This window comes from Hemitrygon akajei, chromosome 18 (assembly GCF_048418815.1).
Source record: "Hemitrygon akajei chromosome 18, sHemAka1.3, whole genome shotgun sequence".
NCBI lineage: Eukaryota > Metazoa > Chordata > Chondrichthyes > Myliobatiformes > Dasyatidae > Hemitrygon > Hemitrygon akajei.
This window is the reverse complement of record NC_133141.1, coordinates 28,269,292-28,296,965: the sequence shown is the minus strand read 5'-3', so window position 1 is coordinate 28,296,965 and position 27,674 is coordinate 28,269,292. Positions and strand designations below refer to the sequence as shown.

At 43.1% G+C, this 27,674-nt stretch overlaps 1 protein-coding gene across 4 annotated transcripts in view; it reads left to right on the top strand.

Annotated features, from left to right (window-relative positions):
- Positions 1–27,674, top strand: part of LOC140741225 (natural resistance-associated macrophage protein 2-like) — a 124,014-nt gene that overhangs the window by 20,362 nt on the left and 75,978 nt on the right. For all 4 annotated transcript variants that reach the window (XM_073071182.1, XM_073071181.1, XM_073071183.1 and 1 more), the window contains one exon: positions 13,380–13,463. In XM_073071182.1, coding sequence (XP_072927283.1) covers positions 13,430–13,463 — 34 coding nt within the window. In that variant the 5' untranslated portion in view covers positions 13,380–13,429. Of the gene's footprint in view, positions 1–13,379; positions 13,464–27,674 lie in introns of those variants that run through there.

Sequence of the window (27,674 nt, the reverse complement as noted above, 5' to 3'; positions counted from 1 at the left end):
GTAGTTGGTTAGTGGTTACATAGACACTGACTCCATCCTTTTTGGCAACTGTCTATAAGTAAACCAGCCTCCGTCCAACCCTGCCATCATATTTGATCCCAAGATAAGTTTGAATCTTGCATCCAAGGCATTACCAAGACTGTTCATGTAATACCATTCGATTCCATCTCGCGCCAGCTTATTTTTTCTTGAAATGGGCTTTTTCAATATTTTGTTTCATTTTCTGTGTTTTCACTCATTCTTTCTGGTTGCTATTTGTGCGATTCGTTTTTTTTTTGCATGTTCGGGGGTTGATTATTTGGTTGCCGTTTATGCGATTTATTTTTTTTTGCACGGTAGAGCAAGGGATTGCCGTTGGGTTTTTTTCTTTGAACGGGTTCCATGGGTTTTCTTCATTTCATGGCTGTCTATGGGAAGATAAATCTCAGGGTTTTATACTTCATGCATACTTTAATAATAAATGTATTTTAAATCCTTTGAAAGTTTGAGTCTGTAGGTTGTGGAATAAGTTCGTTGTCGAGGTGAGTGAAGTTATTCACGCTGGTTCAGTTAGCCTGATGGTTGTAGAGTAATAACCCATACTGAACCTGGTGGTGTGGGACTTTTAATCTCCATACCTGTACCTCTGTAGAGCCCGTAAACGTATACTGAGCTCGACAGGACCTGACTAGATATATCTGGACAGATATATGTATATGTCAGGTTTGGACTGGCTGTTGTTGAGTTTGGGTACACTTTTATCTTTGTGATTGCAAAGTGCTTCTGTTTAATCCTGCTTAATAGACGCAACAGTGCAAGGCCATTTCCAGATAAATGAAAGTGGGTGAAGGATTTTGTGCAGTAATTTGTGTGGTTTATGTACAAGTTGTATTAAGATAAGGATTCTTGGTAGCAAGGATACTGAAGGAGGGGTTGTGACAAGCTTCCCAATCCCTTGAGATCCATTGAAGAATGGAATGATCTGAGATAGTCAGGCTGGTCTTCTGATCAGCTGGAGGTTGCAAGCTTCTCTGTCCTTACCTGTGTGGTGGAGGATACTGTAAGTAACTTTCTATTTTAAACTACGTGGACTAGATTTGTGAGTACTTGGAAATTAAATAAACCTTAGCCTAGAGAGAAGTCCGAAGCAACTTTCGCTTTTAAATACTGTTTTCTTAGGAAGAATTTCAACTTGTTGAAATATTAAGTCATTAATAACTTTCTCACCTCTTTTATCTTTATCTCTCAAGCCCTGCCTTTGTTCTTGTGTATCTCTTCCTCTTTCCTCCCCTTTCCCTCTTCCCCCCCTCCCCACCCACTCTACGCAACCCAACATCTCTGTCAAAGGTCCCTGATAATGCTGAGGATAATGGTTTTCCATTAAGGGCTTGTGATTTTTAACTGAGTGGTTACGAGATACTGAATCTGCAACAGGCTGACGTTGATATTTCTTTGCTGTAAAGTACGATTCTATTCGCAATAATTTTATTAACACCTATTGAAGCTGTTTGAAATCATAACAAATTATTTAATTGCAAGATTTAACATCTGTAATGTCTTGACTGATACAAGAAGAGGATTGGCGGTATACATATTTTACTCTGAACAGAGATCAAAAATGACCCTTTAAAACGTGTATCACCACCTTGGCATAATCATTAATTTTGTTTCTACTTGTAGGTGTCACAGCAACGGTAGTGTTTCCAAAGAAGGGTATTTGAAATGTTCACTCTCTTTCTCTTTGATAGATACTGTCTGACCAGATATATTAAAATAAGTGGTGCAAAAATCATGAGATAATTTTCATAGGTTCATGGAATTCTGATGGTGGAGAGGAAGAAGCTGTTCCTAAAACTTTGGATATGTGTCTTCAGGCTGCTGTATCTCCTCACTGATGGTAGTAATGCGAAGAGGGCATATCCTGGGCAATGAGGGTCCTTAATGATGGTGGGTCTTTCTGAGGCATCACCTTTTGATGATGTCCTCGAAGCAGTGGAGGCTAGTACCCATGTTGGAATTGACTGAGTTTACAACTTGCTGCAGCTTTTTCTGATCCTGTCCAGTGGCCTCTCCATACCAGATGGTGATGCAACCAGATAGAATGCTCTCCATGGTAGATCTGTAGAAATTTGCTAGAGTCTTAGGTGACATCCCCAATCTTCTCAAACTCCGAATGAAAAATATAGCCACTGGCCTGCCTTCTTCGTAATTGTATCAAGATGCAGTAGATCTTCAGAAATGTTGACACCTAGGAATTTGATTCTGCTCACCCTGTCCATTGCAGACCCCCCCCCCCCCCCCGCTATTGAGGACAGGTGTGTGTTCTGTCAATTTCCCCTTCTTGAAGTCCTTGGTCTTACCGATGTTGGGTCCATAGATCCTGCCTGACCTGCTGAGTTCCTCCAGTATTTTGTGTGTTACTCTGGATTTCCAGTATCTGCAAAATTTCTTAGGTTTGACAGGCTTGCCTTTTTCAGTCAGGGCAATTAAGTACAGAGTTGGGATATTATGTAATGGCTGTACATGGCATTGGTGAGACCATATGTATTGGTAAGTGTATAGGTGAGATGTGTAGGTCTGAAAAATGGATACAACAAGGAAATGGTTAACAATTAGGAATTTGTGGGTCTGTTCTGTTTTGAAGGTCTACCTGCGTGTGGGCAAATTGACCCTTGATATTAGGTAAGGGGAAAAACAATGTGACTCTGGTCTACCTGATTAAATGGCCTGAAAGCAAACCAAAAGTGCTGATTTGTGTAAAAGTAATTAATCACCTTGTCTCTAAAGAATGTTTTTTTTTACATTGTTTGGTTGTAAGATTAATAGAATGCATTGTCCCTGAGGAGGCAGAGGCCAAATGCTGAAGGTCACCCGACCAAGAGGTTAGGGTCGTGTAAACGTCGGATTGGATGCCTCGCCCCTACCAGCTGGACTGGGAGGTGGCGATAGAGCTATAAAAGGTGGGCAAGTTCTTTCTTGGACAGGCCACTCGCCTGGGTCTCACCTTCGGGCTGAGCAACTGAACCGGCACCAAGGACCTCCACCCTAGCCAGTCCACGGTCGATCGCCTGCCTCAGGGACCACGCAGACGTTGCTAAGTATACTCAGCGGTGTAGACTACTAGGGGTTGCTTAAGTTAGCCCTACCTATTAGTGATGTAGGTAGTGTACTGTATAAAGCATTTCTCACAACTCTCTGTATTAACAATAAAGTGAGTTTCGGAGGAACTACCAAGTCTGTGTCCATTTGTTCAAGCGAAACCAAATAGTTGCAGCATCCACTTGTTATGGTTATACTCAATTGGGTATCAGTTTTTGTAGAACACCATACTAGTGTGCCCAGCTATAGGAAGGATGTCATTAACCGGGAGAGGACGCAGAAAGGAATCACAAGGATGTTACCAGGACTGAAAGGCTTGAGTTACACTGAACAATTGAATAGGCTGGGACTGTTTTACCTGAAGAGTAGGAGGCTAAGGGCTGAAGTTTATAAACTTATCAGTGCCCTTTTCCCAGGTTAAGGGATCTGAAACTGGAGGGCATAAGCTTAAGGGGAAAGATTTAAATGGGACCTGATGGTTTTTTTCTTCATGCATGGTGTGCATGTGGAAAAAGCTGCCAGAGGTGGGTACAATTACATTTTAACAGATACACAGATAGGGAATGTTTAAGTGTATATGGGCCAATCACAGGCAAATAGGACTAGGTCAAGCAGATAAACTGGGGCTTGGACAAGTTTGATCAAAGGATGTTTCAGGAGAGACTCTTCATCCTTCTACTTGCCTTGGATGTTAACAGGACCATACATTTTAAGTGCTATAGGTCACTCTCTGGGAAAGTTTAAGGGAGAGACTGTCACGTGATCTGCAGCGACTGTTGCGTTCTTATCCTTAGCAAAGTAGATCTTGTTGCAGCTGGTATCTTTTGCCTCACAAAGTCACTTGTGTGGTTTTGAGCTCAGTGAGAAGTAACCCTAACACAAGGCGTAGAGAACCTCTCTTCCAAGTCTGTTCCTAATGTTGAACTATTGTACTGCAGCTAATGATATACTGAATATAGTTGGGACATGGAGAGAATGTTCCCAGGTGAGAGAGTCTAGGGCCAGACATCCCTTTAGAATAAGGATGAAAGGGAATTTCTTGAGCCAGAGGGTGGTGAATCTCTGGAATTCATTGCCGCAGACGGCTGTGGAGGTCAAGTCATTGGGTATATTTTAAAGCAGAGGTTGAGGGATTCTTGATTAAAAAGAGTGTCAAAGGTTACGGGTAGAAAGCAAGAGAGTGAGGTTCAGAGGGAAAATACATCAGCCATGATGAAATGGTGGAGCAGGCTTGATCGGCCAAATGGCCTAATTCTGTTCCTATGACTTAAGGTCTAACTGAGAGGAGAGATGGCCAGAAGTAGCAGAGCAGGGGAACTGTTTGTAAGACCATACTCAAGATGTTAGGACAATTGACTTGACAGTTTATCTTTCTGAGTGATGTTTTCTGAACTTGGTAAATGGATTTTTTTCCCCTTTGTGAATCTTTCTAACGTCCTTGGATAAGGTCGGAGGTTTCTAAAAGTAGTTTAAAAATTTCATATGTGGCTATGCAGGATAAAATTAATTACATGGGTTATTAAGGGGAATGAAGCAACGTGTACTGATGTTCTGTTAAAGGACTGAATGCTAGTTCCGTGGGTAGCTTTAAAATTCAATAACGGCAACAACTGTAAAACAAGGACACACGAGTGGTTGCAGTGCTATTGGTGTGTAGGGATGTAATAGAACAGTACTGAAAACATTGGCTGTGAATGGAAAGAGTGAAAATACATTGCATGGTTTATTCCTCTTCTGAATAAAGTTACTTCAATTCTTAAACTGAAGCATCTCAAGGAGTTTTGCTTCAGCATGCTGAGTAAAAAAATGTGGTGGTACGCAGTTTTCAAGAAATGTTTAAAGTAGCTTCAAAAGAGTTAAAAGTACATTTATTATATTATTATTATTTTATTATTTATTTATTACATTTATTATCAAAGTATATATAAATTATACAACTTTATACAAGCTTACAGTGCAGCCACAAACCTAACACCCGGCCTTTTCAATCCACCTGGCCCGGCATTTAAATTGTCCAAGCACTCAGGCCTGGGCCCTGCCATTGTGTTCTGGCCCATCCCTGATGTTTCCAAGTTGGCCTGGTGCTTAGATCGATCCAGCCTTGCTCCCAGTTTAGGTGGAACAAGGTGAAATGTAAAAGCATTGCAGACCCTGGCTCTGGCCATGCAGCCAGCCCCCACTCCTGAACCCTGATGTTCCCAAGCCCGGTCCTGGCTGCACACTCAGCCTTCTCTCTGAAGCCCCTGCTCACTCTCCAGTCTAACGAGTGAGCCAGACGCCAAATTACTGGGATTGTCAACCAGTCAGATGCCAGATTATTTGAGCTTTATTGTTTATAGGCATAGAAGTTCATGATCTGAAAACTCTGATGCCTGCCCTGTGTTAGGAGGGAGATTGAAAATCTGGCTGAGTGGTGCCACAGCAACAACGTCTCACTCAATGTCAACAAGACCAATGAGCTGATTATTGACTTCAGGAGAAGGAAACCAGAGATCCACGAATCAGTCCTCAAAGGAGGATCAAATGAACTAAAATGGTGATTGTCTGTGGGTTACTATCTGAGCCACGTGCAAATTGACATCAAAGCAATAAAATTAGAGAATTTGTTCAATGATTGATGTTCTTAATCTTAAAAAATTAGCTTTATTTTACACAGGTACAAATGTGTTGCTTTGCATTGCATCAAATCAGTGACAATTGTGATGGGCAGCCCTCAAGTGTCACCACGCTTCTGGCGCTAACATAGCACGTCCGCAGCACACTAGATCTAACTTGGAATGTGAAGGGAAACCACTGGGAGAAAGTACAAAGTCCTTACAGATAGTGGCGGGAATTGAACCTCGATGGGGCACAGGCATCTAGAGTACTAGGGAAAGAAGGAGCTGTCCTGTTGGTAAACTGAAAAAACAGTAGTACATTAAAAGGTATGTCCATGAGCCTGCAATGGATAACATTTAAATAATTGATATAGTGTTATAGTTCATATAAATTGCTTTATTTTAAAAAAAAAATCAGCAGGTAAAATAAGCAACTGTAAGAACAGTTAAAAATAGTATTAGGTCAAAGGGAAAGATATCTAATGTTGCCAAATAAAACATTGATTCAGAGGATAAGGGGGAAAAGTCAGAATTTGGCAATAAATATTTGGAAAATTAAACAGTGCGTTTCAATTGATATGTTAAAAAGAAATATTAGCTAAGAATTAACACTGGTCCCTTACAGACTATGACAGGAAAATGTTACAGCAGGTTCTAGTTAATTGGGACACATCAGGACCAGTACCTTTTGGCCCAATTAAGAGGCTGCTCCAATTAGCCAGTTTCATGGAAATAGTTAAAAAGGTATAAAAAAGACAAACAACTGTTTAACTAAGTAACAAATGATGTATTTAAATGAAATACAGAACAAATTAGAACACCACCAATACTACAGTACTGTAAAACAGCGTATTAGTTCCTAATAGTTATCTATGGGGGAAATTTTTGCAGTGTACACTGCCGTGTTCTTTTGATTGTAAATGAACGAAATTGGTGCAGATCATGGACTGCCTCCGTACACTGCTGTTGACAGTTGCATCCAAATCTTCATTTTCGTTGTAACAATCAAGATGGTACCTTCAAATTCTCCGTTATTTCCCAATTTGTTACAGTAGTGAAATCATTTCATTTTCACTCATGGCCGTTTCTGGCATCTCCAAGCCTGAATGCTTGAAACTGCAGTGAGCAAAACAGCTCCGAATTGTGTTACTGCTTGTTTCTCGCGGTCAGTGACAAAAATCACTGCTTTTTGAACACAAACATGCAACTGATGCTATTTAAAAACTGTTCACTTTTAGCACAGTGTTGTGGCTAATGGTCACACAAGTGCACCTGACTGACGCTAGCTAGAACCTGTTCAACATGACTTCTGTCCCAGTTAAGCGGCACAGTGTCCCAAATAATAAACGAAGGGAATCCCATCAATTTTCTCAATTAGTTTTTGTTCTTTAAGAGTTGTCCCAAATCAGCAGCTGTCCAGATTAACCAATGGGCCAATTAATTGTCTACCCATGGTTTATTGAGGAGTTAGGAAAAAGCAGAGAAATTAAACAAACATTTTATGCTCATCTTCACTGGTGATGATATTGTAAACCTCATAGAAACAGTGATTGATAACGAGTCCACAGTGAATGAGGAGTTCACAGAAATTACCATTAATTTTAAAATACATATTTGCTTTCGGTTCTGGACTTTCACTTACTGCCCTTGAGAAGGTGGGGATGATCTGCTGCCTTGAGTGACTGCAGTCATTCTGGTGAAGGTGCTCCCACAGTGTTGTTAGGGAGGGAGTTCCAGGATTCAGATACAATGCTGATGAAGGACCCTGATAGGTTTCCAAATCAGGCTGATGTGTAATTTGGAGGGGAACATGCAGGTGGTGGTGTTTGTTTGCACCTGCTGCCCTTGTCCTTCTTGCCAGTAGTGATCGTGGTCTGTGCTGATACATTGAAGACGGTGGCAAATTTCATCTTCACTGTCTGCTTTCCCCAACAGATGGTGTCATAGTTGTAAAAAGTGACCTACCATTTCCTTTGTCTTGTGGATGTTGAATGTAAGTCGAGGGCTATGTTAATTTGGGATGAAGGTAAATCACAGCAGATTTCATGGGAGTGAACGGACTAGGCAGTAAACGAGTATCAGCTAACATGGAACCCAGGAAGATGGCAACACAGTTGGCGAGGATGGTAAAGAAGGCCTATAAACCGCTTCCCTTGAACCTCAGGGCAGAGATTTGTGTGCTCACCCAGGCCAACATCCCCAGTACTTCGCCTTAGTTGCAGTAAGTCACCTACAATGTATCAGGTAGGCTGTGTAATTTGTGTCGAAACACAAAATGCTGAAGGAAGTCGGCAGGTCTGGTAGGGTCAATGGAAGGAAGTGGGTGGTCAATGTTTTGGATTGAGACCCTTCATCTGAACTGAGAAATGGCTAGTATGAAGAGGTGGGAGGGGGTGAAGGGCTAGGGCAAGAGCTGGATCTAGGTGAGGAGGGGTAATAGGCAGGTGGAAGAGTGGGAATAGTGATGTACCCCACCCTATCTGGAAATGTGCAATTGTTCATTCTGGCAGGAAACAAATATTTTTTAAAAAGCACACAATCTAAATGCTGCAAAATTGCAGAGCATTGAGATGCAGTGGGTTCTGGGTGTCCTGGTGCAGGGTTCACCAAAGGCTGGTATGAGGTTACAGCTGTGCGAAGATTTGGTGAGGCCATGCCTGCTGTAGTGTGTATATTGTCAGTTGAAGTAAGGATGCTAGTGCCCTGGGAGCAGTTCAGAGGTTTACTGGAATGGGTGGGTTGTCTTGTGAGAAAAGGTTGTACATGCTGTGCTCATAACTGCCGGAGTGAGAGAGAGAGAGTCTTTGTCCTTTAGTTTTATACTCCCTTATCCTTGGAGTTGGTGTGCTGAAGGGTGGAAGTGACTCTGACTCTACCTTAGCGATACTCTCATAACTTTATAAACCTCTGTAAGGGCCCCCTCAGTCTTCTGTGCTCCTGTGAGAACAGTCCCAACCTAACCAATCTCTCCTTGTAAATAAAGCCCTCCATTCCACACAATGTCCTGGTGAATCTCTCTGCACTCTTTTCTCGTACTACCACTTCCTACTTCCTCCTTCTAGGGTTGTGACCAGAACTCCACACAATGTTCCAAATGTCTTGTACAGCTGCAAAAGGATGTCCCAACTCTTGAAACCACTGTCTGTAAAGGCAAGCAAGCTAAATACCACCTTCACCACTCTATTTACCTGTGTCAATATTTTCAGCAAGTTCGGAACTTGCATCCAAAGGTCCCTCTGTACTTCTAATGTCCCTGCTGTGTATTGTATACAGTACCCCTCTGGGTAGTATTAGAATACTTAAAGTGCATCACCTCACACTTGTCTGTACTAAGTTCCATCTGCCACCACTCCACCCAACTTTCCAGCTAATCTATGTCTCTCTGTATCTTTTGGCCACCATCCCCGCTATCTACAATCCCAATAATCTTTGTGTCATTAGCAAGCTTGCTTATCAGACAACCTACATTCTCATTCAAGTCATGTAAGTAATTGACAAGCAACAGGGGTCCGAGTTCAGATTTCTGCAGTACACTGCTGGCTACAGACTTCCAGTCAGAAGAACAACCCACCACCTCTACCCTCTGCCTTCTATCACCAAGCCAATTCTGAATCTAGGTTGCCAAAACGCTATGGATTCAATGGGCATTATTTTTCTGGACCAGCAGGACCTTACCAGGAGTCTTGATAAAGTATAATATTCAAGATTGTTTGATGTCATTTCCAGTACACGGTGCAAAGGAGAATGAAATAATTGTTACTCTGGATCCGATGGAGTTACACCTTTTTTACCGTTTTGCTTTCATCAATTTTCTTGGTAATCTCCTCCCAAAAAATTCAGTATGTAGGGTCTCAGCCCGAAACATCAACTGTTTATTCATTTCCATAGATGCTGAGTTCCTTCAGCATTCTGTGTGTTGCTCAATTCTTGTATTTAGAACTGTGAATTACCCGGCCTCAGGCTCTAGCTCCAGTCCCGACCTTGACTGCTACCACCTCCAGGCTGGGACCTGCCTCTCTGCCAGTGGTCCCCTGGGCTCCCCATTCCCCACCATCACTCTCCAAACCTGGAATTTTCAAGTTCGGCCATCACCTCTTGGGTCCTCTGAGCCTCCATCTTCCTCCTCTCTTGCCTTTCCTGAACACCCGAACCTTTCCGCCTCCTCTGATGCCACCAACTTTCCTCCCCCCTCTGAGCCCAGTTCTACTCAGTGCCATTGTCCTTGCCATTCCCTCTGACCTTCCCCTCTCTGAGGTGGAACGCTCCGCCCTTAGCAGGGTCCTTACCTTTATTCCCCTTCACCTGCACGTCAGTGATTCTGCGCCTCCCATTACGATAAGCTCTTATCCTCAGTCCTCAGCCCACTTCTTTGGCTAGAATTCCCCACCCCGCTCCAATGATCCCTTCTCCTGCCCCTAACCCTCCTCCTCTTCCTGGACATCCTGCTCTGGTTCTCTGCCTACCCTGAATTGCCAATGAGATATTAACCAGCTTGACTTCAGCATTCACCTCTCCTTCTTGAACTTTGCTCCTTCTGAATGCACTGCCCTCCACTCTCTCCGTACCAATCCCAACTTCACCATCAAACCCGCAGACAAAGGGGGTAGTGTGGCAGACCGATCTCTCATATACCTTCTGTTACTTACTCCTCGAAAAGCACCCCAATCAGGACCATCAGCCCACTGTCTCCCACACCATCACCAACCTGGAGATCTCCCTCCACTGACGCCAAACTCACAATTCCCTTGCTTCACACTGCTCATTTCTATCTCCTACCCAAGATCCACAAGCCCGACTGTCCGGGTAGGCCCGTTGTCTCTGACCGCTCCTGGCCCACTGAACTCGTGTCTGTGACTCCATTCGCAAACCCTTGGTTCATTCCTTTCCCACCTACATCTGCAACACTTCACCTGCTCTTGATCTCACAACTTTCAGTTCCATTGCCCTAACTGCCTCTTTTTCACCATGAATGTCCAGTCCCTATACACTCCTATCCCCTATCAAGCCCTTAAAGCTCTCAGCTTCCTGCTCAACAAAAGACCCAACCAGTTCCCTCCACCACCACCCTCCTCTGTCTGGCAGAACTGGTCCTCACTTTCTTCCCGCCACCATAAAAGTGATAGAGTTCCTCTTCTCATCACCTATTACCCCATCAGCCTCCGCATCCAACACATCATTCTCCACAATTTCCGCCATTTTCAACAGGATCCTAGAACCAGACACATCTTTTCTTCCCCAGCTCCCCACTCTCCACTTTGTACAGGGAACGCTCCCTTCGTGATTCAGTCATCCCACCCCACTCTTGGCACATATCCCTGCAAGTGAGAGAAATGCTACACCTACCCTGCAAATCTGTTGGGGTAGACGATTGTGTCTGCAGCCTCTACATTGGTGAAACCCAACTTAAATTGGGGGCTGCTTTGTCGAGCCCCTCCGCTCCATCTGCCAAAAGTGAAATTTCCCAGTGGCTAACCATTTTAATTCCTATCCCCATTCCCGTTCAAACATGTTAGTCCACGGACCCCTCTTCTGCCATGGTGAGGAGGAGGTGGAGAAGCAACACGTCATATTCCACCTGGGTAACTTCCAACCTAATAGCATAAACTTGATTTCTCCTCCTAGTAATTTTTTTCTTCTTTTTAAATTTTTTTTCAACTCCCCCTTCCCTCTTCTATTCCCCACTCTGGCCTCTTACCTCTTCTCCTTACCTGCCTATCACCTCCGCCTGGTGTCCCTCCTTTGTCCCATTCTCCCATGTTCTGTTCTCTCCTATCAGATTCCTCCTCCTTTAGCCCTATACTTTTCCCAGCCACTTGGCTTTCTCACCTTCTAGCTTGTCCTCGTTCCTCTCCCCAGCCTTTCTATTCTGAAGTCTTTCCCCTCACTTTTCAGTCCTGATGAAGGGTCTTGGCCAAAAACATCAGCTGTTTTTTCAATTTTATAGATGCTTCCTGAGTTCCTCCAGCATTTTGTGTGTGTCACTCAGTATGTATTGTGTTGTCATTTTTTAAAAAATCTTGCCATTTAAAAGATGCTTTGCTTTGCTATTTTCCCTCCTATTATGGATGACCTAAAATTTTTCCACTTTGTATTCCGTCTGCCATATCTGCACCTATTCACTTTACCTGCTTTATCCCTCCTTGCAACCCATGCTGCCATCCAGTCGTATATCATCAGCAAACTTGGATCCTGTCATCCAAGCCACCTGATTATAGATTGGGATTAGTGAGATTCCAGTGCTGATACCTACAGCACCCCACTAGCCACAGCCTCCCAACACAAACTTCCCAACACTTTCATTTCCTTGTGTTTTTCCCCATTAACCAATCTGCAAGCTATGCCAGTATATTATTGGCAGTTCCTTTGTGTGATGGCCTCTTATGTGGCACCTTTTGGAAAGCCTTCTGAAAGTCAAATCTACCATATCCACGTGCCTATTTTGCTTGTAACAATCTCAAAAAGAAACTCTCACAGGTTTGTCAAACATAATTTCCCTTTCATAAATCCATGTTAACTCTGCCCAGTATTATTTTCCACCACCAGTTCCTTATAAATGCACCTCGTCGTTTTTCCCTATTATACACAAGACAAAGGAGAAGAATTCCCCACTGAGTCTGCTCCATCATTCGACCCTGGCTGATTTAATATCCCTCTCAACCCTATTGTCCTGCTTTCTCCCTGTAACCTTTGATGTCCATACTAATAAAGGAAGTACCAACCTCAGCTTTAAATATACCCAATGACTTGGCCTCCACAGCTGTCTGTGGCAATGAATTCCACAGATTCACCACCCTCTGGCTAAAGAAATTCCTCCTCATCTCTGTTCAAAAAGGATGTCTTTATATTTTAATGTTGTGCCCTCTGGTCCTAGACCAGGGGTTCCCAACCTTTTTTATGCCATGGACGATTACCATTAACTGAGGGGTCCGTGGACCCCAGGTTGGGAATCCCTGTCCGATATTAATGTACCATTGGGTCTTTTTGCTGTCTTGTTTTCTTGAAAAGTAGAGTAACATTTACTATCTTTCACTTTATTCTGGAAGCTATTTTTTTTAAAAGAAAAAGTCCTTCATGTGATCTGCAGAAGTCTTGAGCCTAGATGGCCAAATTTTGGATGTCATCTTGCAACGTGTATTTCATCTGGTGATCCATGTAAGGTTAAAAGAATCTCAAGGGAGAAATGAGGCAAAGCTGGTCATGTCTTCAAAGGCGGCAGAGCCCTATTTGAGATTTACTTTGTCCAAATAATTCTATTTCAGTGATTCAGAATGACTAATCTTGCCGTTAAAATGTTCCCTGAGAATCGGAACAAATCTGTGAAATACCTGTAGCAAAAAGGCAGTCCCCATGATACTGGTGCCACGGTTGTGTAGCGGTTAGTGTGATGCTATTACAGCTTGGGGCATCGGTGGTTGGAGTTTAGTTCTGACATAATCTGTAAGGAGTCTGTGCACCCTCTCCATGATTGCTTGGGTTTTTCCTGGGTGTTCCAGTTTTCTCCCACTGTCCGAAGATGTATCAGTTTGTAAGTTAATTTGTCATTGTAAATTGCGCCATGATTAGGCTAGGATTAAATCAGTAGGTTGCCTGCGGCACAGGTTGGAAGGGCCTATATTGTACGGTATCTCAAAATAAAATAAAAATTAATGTATTTGGTCTTCCCCTCTTCTGTGTCTCATACTGTTGTTTTCGTATCTGCTACAGGGAACGTGGCTTCTTCAGGGAATTTTGAGTGTGGTCTCGTTCCATTCACCATGGCTTCTGAACAAGAAACGAAAGAGAGCTCAGGTAAAGACAGTGCTTGTATCCACAAATCATTATAGACTGACCTTCCCTTGCCACTGCAATAATTTGGTGAATTATTTTGAAACTTTCTGCAGAAGCATTTTATAATGTGACTTCCACTGGAGCTGATGCATCAACTCCCTCCTGGTGACACTGCCAGGTGGGTTCTAGTGCATGGTGCTCAACAGCCAATCATCTCAGACTGATGTGGTCTACATAAGCGCAGTCAGCTTTGCAAGTCAAAGCTCAGTACTGCATTTCCCACCGGCTACAACTTTTGTCACTATGTTTTAGATCTAAGGTATAAACATGTAACCGTGTTGAATCAGATCTTTCCAGCCTTATTGTAAGGCAGGTTTGATATTCAAAAACAGCGGCGTTTCTGTCAATTTGTCCAACCTTCCTAGCATCTCTATTTTGTTTTTCTTCTGCAAAGCCAGTAGTAAGCCATGCTTTCTCTAGGTTCTTTAAATCCTAGTCTGACCCACAGGTGAAAGACAACATGGTCTCCTTTTATAAGCTTAGCTACAATCATCTTTAATATTTCCTTATATTTTAGTTAAGCTGCCACAATGGTAAGAAATGATGAGAAAAGTAAATTATTTGTAAACACTTATTAATTTTGAGTTGCAATCATCCTTTGCCTGCTCCCACCTTGGTCATGTGAAGCAATGTCCATAATAAATTATATGGCTCTTTTTATTCTGTTTTATTCATCTTTGATAAAATTAATTGGTATTTTGCCCAGTAGATGAAGTCTGTAATACCCTGCCAGTTTAAAAAATGTATTCAAATAGAGTCCTGAGATATATTCAGAGGCTAAGCAAATGACCAGACCCATTTAAAGTCCTGAGCATGTCACCAAAATCTTATGTGCACCTCAACTAGCCAAACCAGATGTGCTTTCCCTAAAAGAGCTTTGGGGCTGATAAATCTTGGGATAAGACAATAACAAAAGACTTATTAGTATTATTATTAGCACTCATTTCAAGAAGACTGGAATATAAAAACAAGGATGAGATGTTGAAACTTTTAAAGCACTGGTGAGGCCTCACTTGGAGTATTGTGAGAAGGTTTAGGCCCTTAGAAAGGATGTGCTGAAACTGAAGTGGGTTCAAATGAGGTTCATGAAATTGATTCCAGGATTGAATGGCTTGTCATATGAAGAGTGTGATGGTTCTGCACCTGTATTCACTAGAATTCAGAAGAATGAGGGGTGAACTCATTGAAACCTATCAAATGGTTTGAAAGGCTTTGATAGAGTGGATGTGGAGAGGATGTTTCCTGTGGTGGGAGTGTCCAAGACCAGGGGACAAAGCCTCAGAATAGAGGGGCATCCTTTTAGAATGGAGATGAGGAGGAATTTCTTTAGCTGGAGAGTGGTGAATCTGGGGAATTTTTTTCCCACAGGCAGCTGTGCAGACCAAGTCTTTATGTGTATTTAAGGCAGAGGTTGATAGATTCTTGATTGGTCAGTGTATGATGGGATATGGGGAGAAGACAGGAGACTGGGGCTGAGGGGAAAATTGGATCAGCCATGATGAAGTGGTGGAGCAGACTTGATGGGCCAAATGGCCTAATTCTCCTATGTATTATGGTCTTATTAGGAACTGCAGCCCAAACAGTTGCACAATTACTCAATAATGACAATTATCAGCTTCCATTTCCTGTGTTATGTAGAAGTCACGAAAATAAACTATTTATTGGTGACTTACAAAGCTGGGTTGGAGATCATAACAATGAAGGCCTGGTCCAAATTGGCCCTAAAGTATCCAGGATCAGCCCCTCTTATTTATCCTCACTCTATGTGAGAACACCAGTTCTCATGATGGGATTAGTATTTGTTCTTCCTAATACTATCAACATCAGAATCAGGTTTATTATTAAATTTATTGTTGCGGCAGCAGTACAGTGCAATACATAAAAATTACTTTAAGTTATAAGGAAAACATATATTAAAAAATTAATAAGTAGTGCAATAATAGTTCAAGAATTCATTGTCCGCCCAGAAATCTGATGGCGGAGGAGAAAAAGCTGTTCCTAAAGATGTTGCCCCTCTCCCCCCCCCCCTCTGATGGTAGCAATGAGAAGAGGTTATTATATTATTTTTCTACACAGCTGCACAGCTGCCTGGCACAAATAATCTCAATCGTCTTATCACCTTTTATAGCCTTGTGACATCCCAAATCAAATTATAGCTAACGAGCTATTTTTGAAGTGTAGTCACCGATTGTAATGGAAGAAAACAATAGATTTTTTTTTTGCTAAGAGCCTAATTATACAAAGAGGAATACATGGGTCATTTTCAGAGTGGCAAGTGCTGTACAATGAAGGTCAGTGTTTGGGCTTCAGATGTTTTCAATATATATCGATAGTCTGGATGAGGGAACAAGACAATTTAGGCAAGTTCTGAGGTGAGGTGAGGGCCTCCATAGGTCAGTGTTGACCAGGGATGTTGAGTCCTAGATGTCTATGTATACAAGCCTGGTCAGTACGATATGGAGAGCAAGCTGTTGCCCATGTAGCAGGCTCCCCCTCTCCACACATCTGATAAACCCAAAGGAGTGGCAGAGACTGAAACAATTTGGTACCGGCAGGGTCACAGGAGTTGCCAGTCAAGTTGAGTAAGTGAGGAAGGAAACACAGCATAATGAGAGAGTAAATTGTGTCTATTTTAATGCAAGTAGCATCAGGAACAAGGATGATGAATTTAGAGCATGGATCAGTACATCAAACTACAACATTGTGGCCATTACAGAGACTTGGCTGTCACAAGGGCTGGAATGGCTGCTGGATGTTCCAGGGTTTAGGTGTTTCCAAAGGGACAGAGAGAGATGTAAAAGAGGTGACGGAATGCCATTGCTAATCAGAGTTAGTATCACAACTGTAGAAAGGGAGGATGTGGTGGAAAGATCATCAACTGAGTCATGGACGGAAGTTAGAAACAAGAAGGCAGCTGTCACTCTTGTCAGATCTCAGTAATTTTTTGATCCCTGAATTCTTTTAGTTCAGGAATGAGCGAGACACTTTGATTCATTGATTCTTCATGATAGTTTATTTTAAAGTTTAAACAAAAGTGCAGAGCATTTGAAGCTAAGTGAGTAGCTGAGAAGCAGTGATTCAATAGAAAGATGGTGCCTTTGAAAAATCTGTCACCTTTTTACTCAAGGTTACAGAAATTCTGCAGATTGAGATAAACCAGTTAATAGGCTACACAATTAAAACAATTATACCACAAGTGTAATGTGCTAATACTTAGCCAATTAAAAATTGAAAAGGTATATGTAATCTATGCTTGATGAGATATGGAAAACCTAGTTGAGGAAGAAAGAAGCTTACTCGAGGTGTAGGAAGTAAAGATCACACAGGGCTCTAAAGAGTTACAAGGTAGCCTAGGAGTTTAAGAAAGGACTTGGGAGAGCTAAAAGAGATGAGGAAGCCTTGGCAAGTAGGATTAAGGAAACCCCCATGGTGTCCTATACGTATGTGAAGAACAAGAGGATGATTAATCAGAGATAGGAGAGGAAACATGCACCTGGAGTCGGAGGAGGTAAGGGAGTTTCTTAATGAGTACTTTGCCTCAGTATTCGTCAGTGAAAGGGACCTTGACAAATGTGATGACAGCTGGAACATGTCGACATTAAGACAGAAGAAGTGCTGGAATTTTTGAAAAATACTAGGATAAGTAAGTCCCTAGGGCTGGACAGGATACACCCCATGTTACTATGAAAGACGAAGTAGCCAGATGATCTTTACATCCTCACTGGCCACAGGAGTAGTACCAGAAGATCAGAAGGTGGCAAATATTAATCCTTTGTTCAAGAAAGAGAATAGATTTATAGAACAGTGAGTCTTGCGTCAGATGTGGGCAAATCATTGGAGAGGGTTCTTGGAGAGAGGATTTATGAGCATTTGGAGAAGCATAGTCTGATTAGGAATTGTTCAGCATGGCTTTTGTGAAGGGTAGGTCATGCCTCATGGGGTTGATTGAATCCTTTCAGAATGCGACATAGCTCATTGATGAAGGTAGAGCAGTGGACGTGGTGTATGTGGATTTTAGTAAGATGTTTGACAAGGATCCCCATTGTTGGCTCATTCAGAAAGTCAGGCATGGGATCCAGGGAAACTTGGCTGCATGAATTCAGAATTGGCTTGCAAAAGAAAGCAGAAGGTGGAAGTAGATGGAACGTATTCTCCCTTGAGGTCTGTGACTAATGGTGTTTTGCAGGGATCTGTTCTGGGACCCCTGGTCTTTGTGATTTTTCATGAATGACTTGGATGGGGAAGTGGAAGAGGGTGTTAATAAGTTTGCAGATGTACAAAGATTGGTGGTGTTGTGGATAGTGTAAAAGGTTATCATAGGTTACAATGGGGCATTTGTATGATGCAGAGCTAGGCTGAGAATGGCCAAGTTGCCCTCAGGTTGGGAAATACCTTGCTGCTGGTGGTGAGGTCCTGAAAAACAGAATTTTAAAAATAATTTGGGGTGCATCTATCTGGACCAGGTGCTTCATTCATTCTGACTGACTATTTCTAGTAGCTTCTCTATGAACTTTTAGCCTATCCAGAATCTTTCTTTGCTAAAGCTTCAGCAGTATTTTAGTCCTTTGTGAAGACTGTGACACACTTGGTTTGTACCTTCTCCATGTCCTCAGTGTGCTTTGGTAACAGATCAGGCCGACCTTTGCTTTTGCCATTCCCTTGCTGTCTGTGGAATAGTTTAGGATTTACTATCAGTCATTTTTTTATGCTCCCCTTGCTTTTATTTCCTTTTCTTAGTTCCCCTCTGAGCTTTCTGTAATCAGCCTGTTTCTCACTTGTGTTAGTAGCTTGATATACATTTTCATTTTCTGCTCTGTTTTGCCCTCTATCTTTTTTGATCATCCTTTGGAGCCCCGGCTTTAATTTTCCCACTCTCCTCTCGCATGCAAATACAACAAAACTGAAACATCTCAAATTTAAAACATTGCATTGTTTAATTATGGTTTTGCCTATAGATTCAACCAATTAAATTGGCAGACTGCCTGAAATGACTTGATCTTGCCTACTTTTAATGAGAAAGCATGCCATACAATTTTTTGTGTAGATGTATTTCTTTTTATTGTGATATCATTTCATACTCTGAGATTGGCAGTACAGTGGCTGTGGTTCATTTTCACCGACTGAGGGATCTATGTTTCAGTGATAAGGCCAGCATTATTACCTGCCCCTAGACTCTCTTGACAAGATGTTGGGTGAGCTGCTCTTTGAACCTGGACAGTCCCTCTTGATAAGGGGACTTAGAGCCAGTCACGATAAAGAAATTAAAATATACACTCGGTGGCCACTTTATTAGGTACACCTGCTCATTAATGCAAATATCTAATCAGCCAATCACGTGGCAGCAACTCCATGCAGAAAAGCATGCAGACGTAGTCAAGAGGTTCAGTTGTTTAAACCAAACATTACAATATGGAAGAAATGTGAACTAAGTGACTTTGACTATGGAATGACTGTTGGTGCCAGATGGGGTGGTTTGAGTACCTCCGAAACTGCTGATCTCCTGGAATTTTTACACACAGCATTCTCTAGAGTTTACAGAGATCGGTGCCTAAAACAAAGATCATCCAGTTGTGTGGCAGTTCTGTTGGCAAAAATGCCTTGTTAATGAGAGGGGTCTGAGGAGAATGGCCAGACTGGTTCAAGCTGACAGGAAGGTGACAGTAACTCAGATAACCATGCATTACAACAGTGGTGTGCAGAAGAGCATCTCTGAATGCACAACACGTTGAACCTTAAAGTGGATGGGCTACAGCAACAAAAGACCACAAACGTGCACTCAATGGCCAGTTTATCAGGTACCTCCTGAATACTGAGTGTTTTTCTGAGTCAGGATGGTATGTAACAGTGGTATTACTGTGCAGATGCCATCTTTGTCTTTTTTGGTGGAAAAGCCCATTAGTCTGGGAGATTCTATTAGTGTGGCCAAGGCAAGTAACTGCAGTGCTTTGTGGATGGTGATGAGGGAAGTGTTCAGGGTGATGGATCTGGTGCCAGTCAAGTGGACTGCTTTGTTCTGGGTAAGTTGAAGCTGCTTGAGAGTCATTGAAGCTGTACTCGTGTAGCCAAGTGAAAGGTGCTCCATAACACACTTTCCCTGTACCTTGTAGATGGTGGAAAAGTTTTGGGGCACCCTCTCACTGACTCCTCACCTAGAGGACGAACCCAGTCCCCACTGTGAATCCAAGTTTTTCATTGGATATGATTAGTCTAGACAAGGTGCAGAAAAGATTCACAGAAGCGTTGCTTGGACTAGAGGGCTTGAGGGTTTGAGACTGGATAGGCTTGGGTCTGTTTTCCCTGGAGCGAAGGAGGCTGAGGGGTGACCTTTTGGATGTTTATAAAATTCAAGATAGGATTGATTGTCATGGTCTTTTTCTTAGGGTTGGAACTTCTAAATTTGGAGTGCAGAAGTTTAAAGTGAGAGGTGAAAGATTTAAAGGGGACATGGGTAAGTTTTTCACAGAGAGTGGTGGGAATATGGAAAAAGCTACCAGAGGAAGTAGTAGAGGTGGGCACAGTAACAACATTTTAAGACATTATGGCAGGCACATGGATAGGAAAGGTTAAAAGAGAAATGGGCCAAGTGCAGGCAAGTGGGGATCAGCATATTTTAGCTGGCATAGACCAGAAGGCCTGTTTGTGTGCTGTATAACACTGTGAATCTATAGTGGGTTACCCCTTATCCTCTTACTAGGCCATTTGAAACCTTTACATAACCAAGACCACTTTACCTACACAGCTTGTATTTGTCCAGCCTAACTCCAATATGCTCTTGTTTCCTCAGTCCTCTTCAAGCACTTACATATTCAAAACCCTGGCCAATGTCCTGCTGAATCAGCATTACTCACTTGCCTGTCTGCAGTGACTCTTCCACAGGCCAAAGTTCAAAGTACATATATGCCACCATATATAACCCTGAGATCCATTTTCTTGCAGGCATTTACAGTAAATACAAAGAAACACAATAGAATCAATGAAAAACTACTCACAAGCAGAGATGGACAACCAATGTGCAAAAGATAAACTGTTCAAATAAACAAAAACAAATAACAGTAACAGTAGATAAATAAGTGTTAAAGAATTGGAGAACACAAGTTGTAGAGTCCTTGAAAGTGGATCCATAGGTTGTGGAATCAGTTCAGTGAGCTGAGTTTTTTTCCATGGGCACACAAAAAAAATCCCATTCTTCACATTCCTACAAGGCCTCGCTCCGCACAAGTTTGTAACTTCTTTAAGTCTTGTAACCATGCTGTATGTGACCACCATGTAGGCTGTACTATTGGGTCAGCTCCTTCAGTGGTTCTCTTTTGGCATTCTCCGCATCTTAAGAATGAACCTTTTCAAAACCAGCTTTTTTTCCCCTTGCCTTCAGACATTCCATGGACTCCCTCTTGCTATTTTTGTCCCTTTTTATTTTCCTGCGTATAAATAGAAGACACTCCATAAGTACATGTTGTATCATTCTTGAATATAGGGAAGAGACCATTATTTTTATCCGGTCTTTCAGCCAAAAGGAATCACTGGTTTTTAAATCAAAAATGGAATTGTCAACCTGACTCATTTTGTTCAACTTACCCAGTCCTTATGACAGTGCTAATTCTCCCTCTTCTGTGAAACTCGCCTCCTTCACTGGCTTGTATAGTACCTAAAGCTGGATCTTCAAAGCTTGTAGATCCTCTCAACTGTCCTGGAAAATTCACTATCTGAACTCCAGCTGTAATGGAAGCAAAACTTCTAGATGCAACAGGTTTGCTTCCATTTGAGAACATTATAACTTTTTTTTCCCAAGTGTCATGTTATTTGGTTGCCTTTTACAGGCACTACAGTCCATTGGTTAACAGTAATTTATCCCTACCAAGTACATGCAACGCAATCCTGAAATAATCCCCTCTATTACCTCGGCATTGTATACATTTCAGATTATTCTTTATAATGCTGTTTACATTGCAAATGATGGTTGTCCATCGTGTCCGCTGATGACAGGAAACCTGTGTGGGAGAGTTTTTAAAGTGGAAAAGCCTTTGCACTGGAGCAATTCCGCTCTCTCGACCTCAGAAGTCAGGGTCCAGTGGTACGAGCCAGCATCACAAACTGGGGTCTTCCTTGGTTGCAGTGGATGACCATGATGTCATTCCCTTTGCTCTCCATGGAGCGTTGCAGTACCATCTTCCTAGGATGTAGATCTCATCCGCCCAGTCCGCCGGAGCTGACTTTGCACGCTAGGGCAGACATGTCCCTATCTCACCAGGGTATGAGGCTGCTAGCTACCCTCACCTGGTTTAGCCCACCTGTCGAAGTGGTACACCGGACTGTGGTTGCTGTTACATGCAAACAGTTACTTGGAGCCACACATTGTAAATACATACTGGTGTTTATGCACATTTTATTCCACATCCATACTTTAACCTCTAAGTTTATTTTATATAATTTGTTATTTTTCTAATTGTTGAATGTTAGAGTCATAGAGAAATACAGCACAGAAACAAACTCGGCCCATCTAGTCTCCTATGGACCTGCACCAGGACCATAGCCCTCCATATCCCTACTATCCATGTACTTATTCAAACTTCTCTTAGACATTGAAATCAAGCTCGCATGGACCTCTGGTGCTGGCAGCTTGTTCCACATACTCGTGACTCTCATGTTCCCCTTAAACTTTTCACCTTTCACCCTTAACCCATGACCTCTGGTTGTAGTCCCAACCAACCTCAGTGGAAAAGCCTGCTTGCATTTACCCTATCTATACCCCTCATAATTTTGTGTTCCTCTATGAAATCTTCTCTCAATCTTCTACATTCTAAGGAATAAAGTCCTAACCTATTCAATCTTTCCTTACAACTTAGGACCTCCAGACCTGGCAACATCCTTGTAAATTTTCTCTGCATTCTTTCAATCATATTGACATCTCCTGTAGGTAGGTGACCAAAACTGCACACAATACTCCAAATTAGGCCTTACCACTGTCTTATACAACTTCAACATAACATCTCCTAACAACTCCTGTACTCAATACGTTGATCTATGAAGGCCAATGTGCCAAAAGCTTTCTTTATGACCCTATCTACCTGTGACACCACTTTCAACGAATTATGGACCTGTATTCCTAGATCCCTTTGTTCTACCACACTCCTCAGAGCCCTACCGTTCACTGTATAAAACCTACCCTGGTTGGTCCTACCAGTACAAAACCTCGCATTTGTCTGCATTAAATTCCATCTGCCAGTTTTCAGCCCATTTTTCCAGCTGGTCCAGATCCCATTGCAAGCCATGATAGCCTTCCTCGCTGTCCACTCCAGCCCCAATCTTGGTGTCATCTGCAAATTTGCTGATCCAGTTAACCACATTATCATCCAAATCATTGATTTAGATGACAATTAACAAAGGATCCAACACTGATCCCTGTGGCACTCCGCTAGTCACAGGCCTCCAGTCAGAGAGGCAGCACTCTCCTACCACTCTCTGGCTTCACCCACAAAGCCAGTGCCTAATCCAGTTTACTACCTTATCCTGAATACTGAGCGACTGAACCTTCTTGACCCACCTCCCATGTGTCACCTTGTTAAATGCCTTATTAAGTCCATGTAGACAACATCCAACTTCTTGACCTCATCCACTTTCCTGGTAACCTCCAAAAAAAAAACTGTATGAGATTAGTTAGACATGACCTGCCACGCACAAAGCCATGCTGCCTATCCTTAATCAGTCCATGTCTGTCCAAATACTTGTATTTGGTCCACACATCCCTCCCCACAGATCTCCCACCTGACAGTTATCCCTGCAAGCATAAGTGCTACACCTGTCCCTACACCTCCTCTCTTACCACCATTCAGGGCCCCAAACAGTCCTTCCAGGTGAGGCAACACTTCACTTATGAGTCTGTTGGAGTCATCTATTGCATCCGGCGCTCCCAGTGCGGCCTCCTCTACATCAGCGAGACCTGACGCAGATTGGGGGACCGCTTCGTTGAGCACCTCTGCTCCATCCACCACAACAGACAGGATCTCCCAGTTGCCACCCACTTCAACTCTGCTTCACATCTCCATTCGGATATGTCCATGCATGGCCTACTCTACTGCCATGAGGAGGCCAAACTCAGGTTGGAAGAGCAACACCTCATATACCGTCTGGGTAGTCTCCAGCCCCTTGGCATGAACATCGAATTCTCCAACTTCCAGTAATTCCCTCCCTCCCCCATCCCAGTTTCACTCTGCCTCCTCCTCCAGCTGCCTATCACCTCTCTCATGATTCTGCCTTCTTCCACTACATATAGTGCTTTCCCCTTACATTCCTTCTTCACCTTTCCTGCCTATCCCCTCCCTGCTTCCCCTTGATCTTTCCTCTTACTGGTTTTTCACCTGGCACCTACCAGCCTTCTCCGTCCCACCCTCCCCCCACCTTCTTTATAGGGCCCCAGCCCCGAAGGTCTTGGCCAGTAAAGTTGACTGCTCATTTCCACGGATGCTACCTAACTTGCTGAGTTCTTCCAGCGTGTTGTACGTGTTGCTTTGACCACAGCATCTGCAGTGTACTTTGTGTTTACAAATACTTGTATATCCAGTTCCTTAGAAAACCTTCTAATAACTTTCCTACAACTGATGTCAGACTCGCCAGCCTTTGATTTCCTGGTTTCATTTTAGAGCCTTTTTTTGTAAACAGTGGGACGACATTGGCTGTCCTCCAATGCTCAGGTACTTCCCCTGTTGCTAAGGATTATTTAAATATCTCCACTGGGCCTAGGCAATTTCTACACTTGCTTCCTGTAGGATCCAAGTGAACACCGTAACCTTCTCTGAGGATTTATCCACCCCAATTTGACTCAGGGTAGCAAATACCTCCTCCTCTGTAATTTGTACAGGGTCCATGAAGTTGATGCTGCCTTACATCAGTTCTATAGACTCTGTATCTGTCTCCTAACCTGTTTGTTGTATGTTGCGCTAACACAGTAGATTTCTAATACCTGTAAATGCACACTTATGGCCACTTTATTGGGGACCTCTGAGTGTACGTTCGTGGTCTTCTGCTGCTGTAGCCAATACGCTTCAAAGTTCACTGTGTTGTATGTTCGGAGATGGTCTTCTGCACACCACCGTTGTAATGTGTGGTTATTTGAATTGCTGTCTCCAGGGATCTGTACCAGGACCTCTGTTCTTCAATGTTTCAATAGTTCATTTAATATCAGCGAATGTATACAATATGCATCATGAAATTCTCACTCTGCACAGACGTCCTCGAAACAGATGAAAAAACCCAAAGAATGAATGACAGAAAAAAAATGTAACAACCCCAAAGTCCCCTACCCCCCACAAGCAGCAGCAAGTAGCATCAAACCTCTCACCACCCACCATGCCAAGCCCCCAAAGAGAGACCATGGTTTACAGTCCATCAAAAACTAACTGTTCACTCTAACAGTTCAACATCCCATATGCTCTGTCTCGCTAACGAGAGAGACGGATTTCACTCCTTTCAAGGCGAGAGGGGAGACAGCAGTGGCTATTTTGATGTTTCAGTCAGTCTGAAGCGTTGTCTATTATTTTGAGTTCCCTGGCAGCAAACTTTCCCCTTACCATCGAGAGAGAGCGACAGAGCGATTGATCACGAGTGCCAAGCCCTCCAACAGCTACTCTTGCTCTCTTTGATGTTTTGGCTCCCGCTGCGCTTCAGTTCATGACACCGGTGAGAATTCACGTCCACAGGGCCGCACAAGCCCCGAAGTCGCCCGACTTCAGGCCGAACCGGGGCATACTGAAACGCGGCTGATTAGTGAATTCCAAAAATAGGAATGCACTGCTGTGCAGAGCCGCTGTTTGAGCGCTGCTGTGGATCAAAGCTCCTGACAGGGCTCCAGCCACCATGAAAAGGAAAATAGAGCCATTAGAATAGGAATAGTTTAACTGTTTCGCTAATGAGTTGGCCAGAAGTGACCCTGTGGTGCCATCTTTGGCTCCGCCGGGATGTCAAAGGAGCTGACGGAGAAGGGGGAGCTGACTGACAAGTTGGAGAATGAGGACATAGCGCTTGGGCTGGAGAAGGAAAAGAGGGCGGCGCTTACTTCCACCAAGTGAACACCAAGAGGGCAGCACAGAGCAAGTACGAGAGGGAAGCACCAGCGGAGGGACAAAACATAGTACAAAATCCAGCAGCACACAGCCAGGTCTGGCATCTCCTTCGCTGGCACCCGCAACAGGTGGCTCCAAGGCAAGGGCCTTGTCCGTGCAACAACCAACGAGGCTCCTCTGCCGTCGGTCTTGCCAGTGAACCGTACTTGCAGTATTCTACGTTACCAATGTCCAACAGGGTCTTGCGATCACAACAAAAATGTAAAAGACTATCACTCACACCTTTTTTTTTGGACCGCGCACCGTCTGGGCACAATGGTACGCAACAGGTCCAGGCAGCTACACGGCAACGGTACGCAATAAGTCAGTTCCATTGCTACTGAGCAACTCGCTGATGGGATAGTCCTGCAGTACTTGATGTTCTTAGTATCCAGCAGTAACTTGCAATCATAAAAGAGGTGTACAAGATGAACAAGTGCTCCTTTGATTGGACCTGGAATGGGCACTGCATCCGAGCATACCGCTATCTTATTGGTTCCTTGAAGCACTCCCTTGCACTTCCACTAAGTCACCCATTAACTCCGAACCCCCTTATATGCCTTTCTCGCATGCACCCCATCCTCAAATCCCATCTACTTTGCCCTGCAGCGTCTCAGCACAGCTACACTCTGAGGCATCTGTTCACATGTCCTCAGATTAGGGCAGGGTGTGGCAGAGGAGGGACTGGCAACCCAATCAATATGGCGATGCCGTTTCCAAATCTTATTAGCCTGCGGCATTACATATAAAACTAACGACAAAAATTTTAAAGATTTGTTCCCTTTGCACAAGCCTTGTCCATCCTCTGAGTCTGATGTTAGCCTCAACTGTTAAATAATAGCAGTGGATCACTTTGTCATTGTCAATAAAATGGCTAAGTATGAGACAAAAACATCCTGTATGAGCACATCTCCACTTATCACATGGGAAAAGGGAGTTTGTGTTACAGAAAGTTATGCTACGGATGGTTTTCTAGGAACACAATCCCTACGTAGCCTGGAAATCACCTGTATTGTACAAGTTTAATTGTGGCATGTACTTCACATTTTCTCTGAAGTGCAGTTTGGGATCATGGGACCACTTTGCTACGTCCATCCTTGGAGTGATACGGGAAAGTTTCAATTGTAGAAAGTAAGGTTAATTACCCAATCTTTTTCTATTCTGAGAGAGGGTGGGACAGAAAGTTAATTTATTTATTTCAGAGATACATCTTAGTAACAGGCCCTTTCGACCCAACAAACCCACACTGTCTGATTACACCTATGCAACCAATTAACCTCCTGACTTGCACATTTTGGAATATAGGAGGAAACTAGAGCACCCAGAGAAAACCCACACAACCCCGGGGCGAACATACAGACTCCTTATAGACAGCAGCTGGAATTGAAATCTGGTCACTGGTGCTATAATCGAGTTACGCTAATCACTACACTGCCATGCTACCCCATATCCTCTCATACTGTGATCAGTATACTATGGGCAGCACAGTAACTGTGGTTTATATTCACTTACACTGGACAACAAAGATTTTGCTTCCTGAGTGCTTTTGGGTGTATCTTATGGAATTTGGGCTGCTGATCATGAAAATCACCATTAAATTTCCTCATCACACTTTTTTGAAATCGCCTATATTTGTTACTTCAATCCATAATAAAATCAAAATAACTGATGCCAAGATTAAGGAAGGCATTTTTTTTTGTTGGTCCACAAACCAGACAGGTCATCAATGTCAGGCAATTCAAAGAACTTCTAGCGGGACTGGGGAAAATCTCATGGAAAGCATTCAAGGATGATGTTGAAAGATTTGAGAATTGGCAACTACAGAGCACCAAACTATGTGCAGCTGGTTGACAACATGCTTCAAGCAAACAAAACCATGAAGTACAACGTGTCACTAAAGATTCATTTTCTGCATTCCCATTTAGACTCTGCCCTGCAAATCTTGGTGCTGTCAGCGATGAGCACGGTGAAAGTTTTCACCAGGACATTGCAGTCATGGAGAATCAGTATCAGGGCAACTGGAATCCGCCAATGCTGGCTGATTATTGTTGGACACTTAAGTGAGAAGCCTCAGACA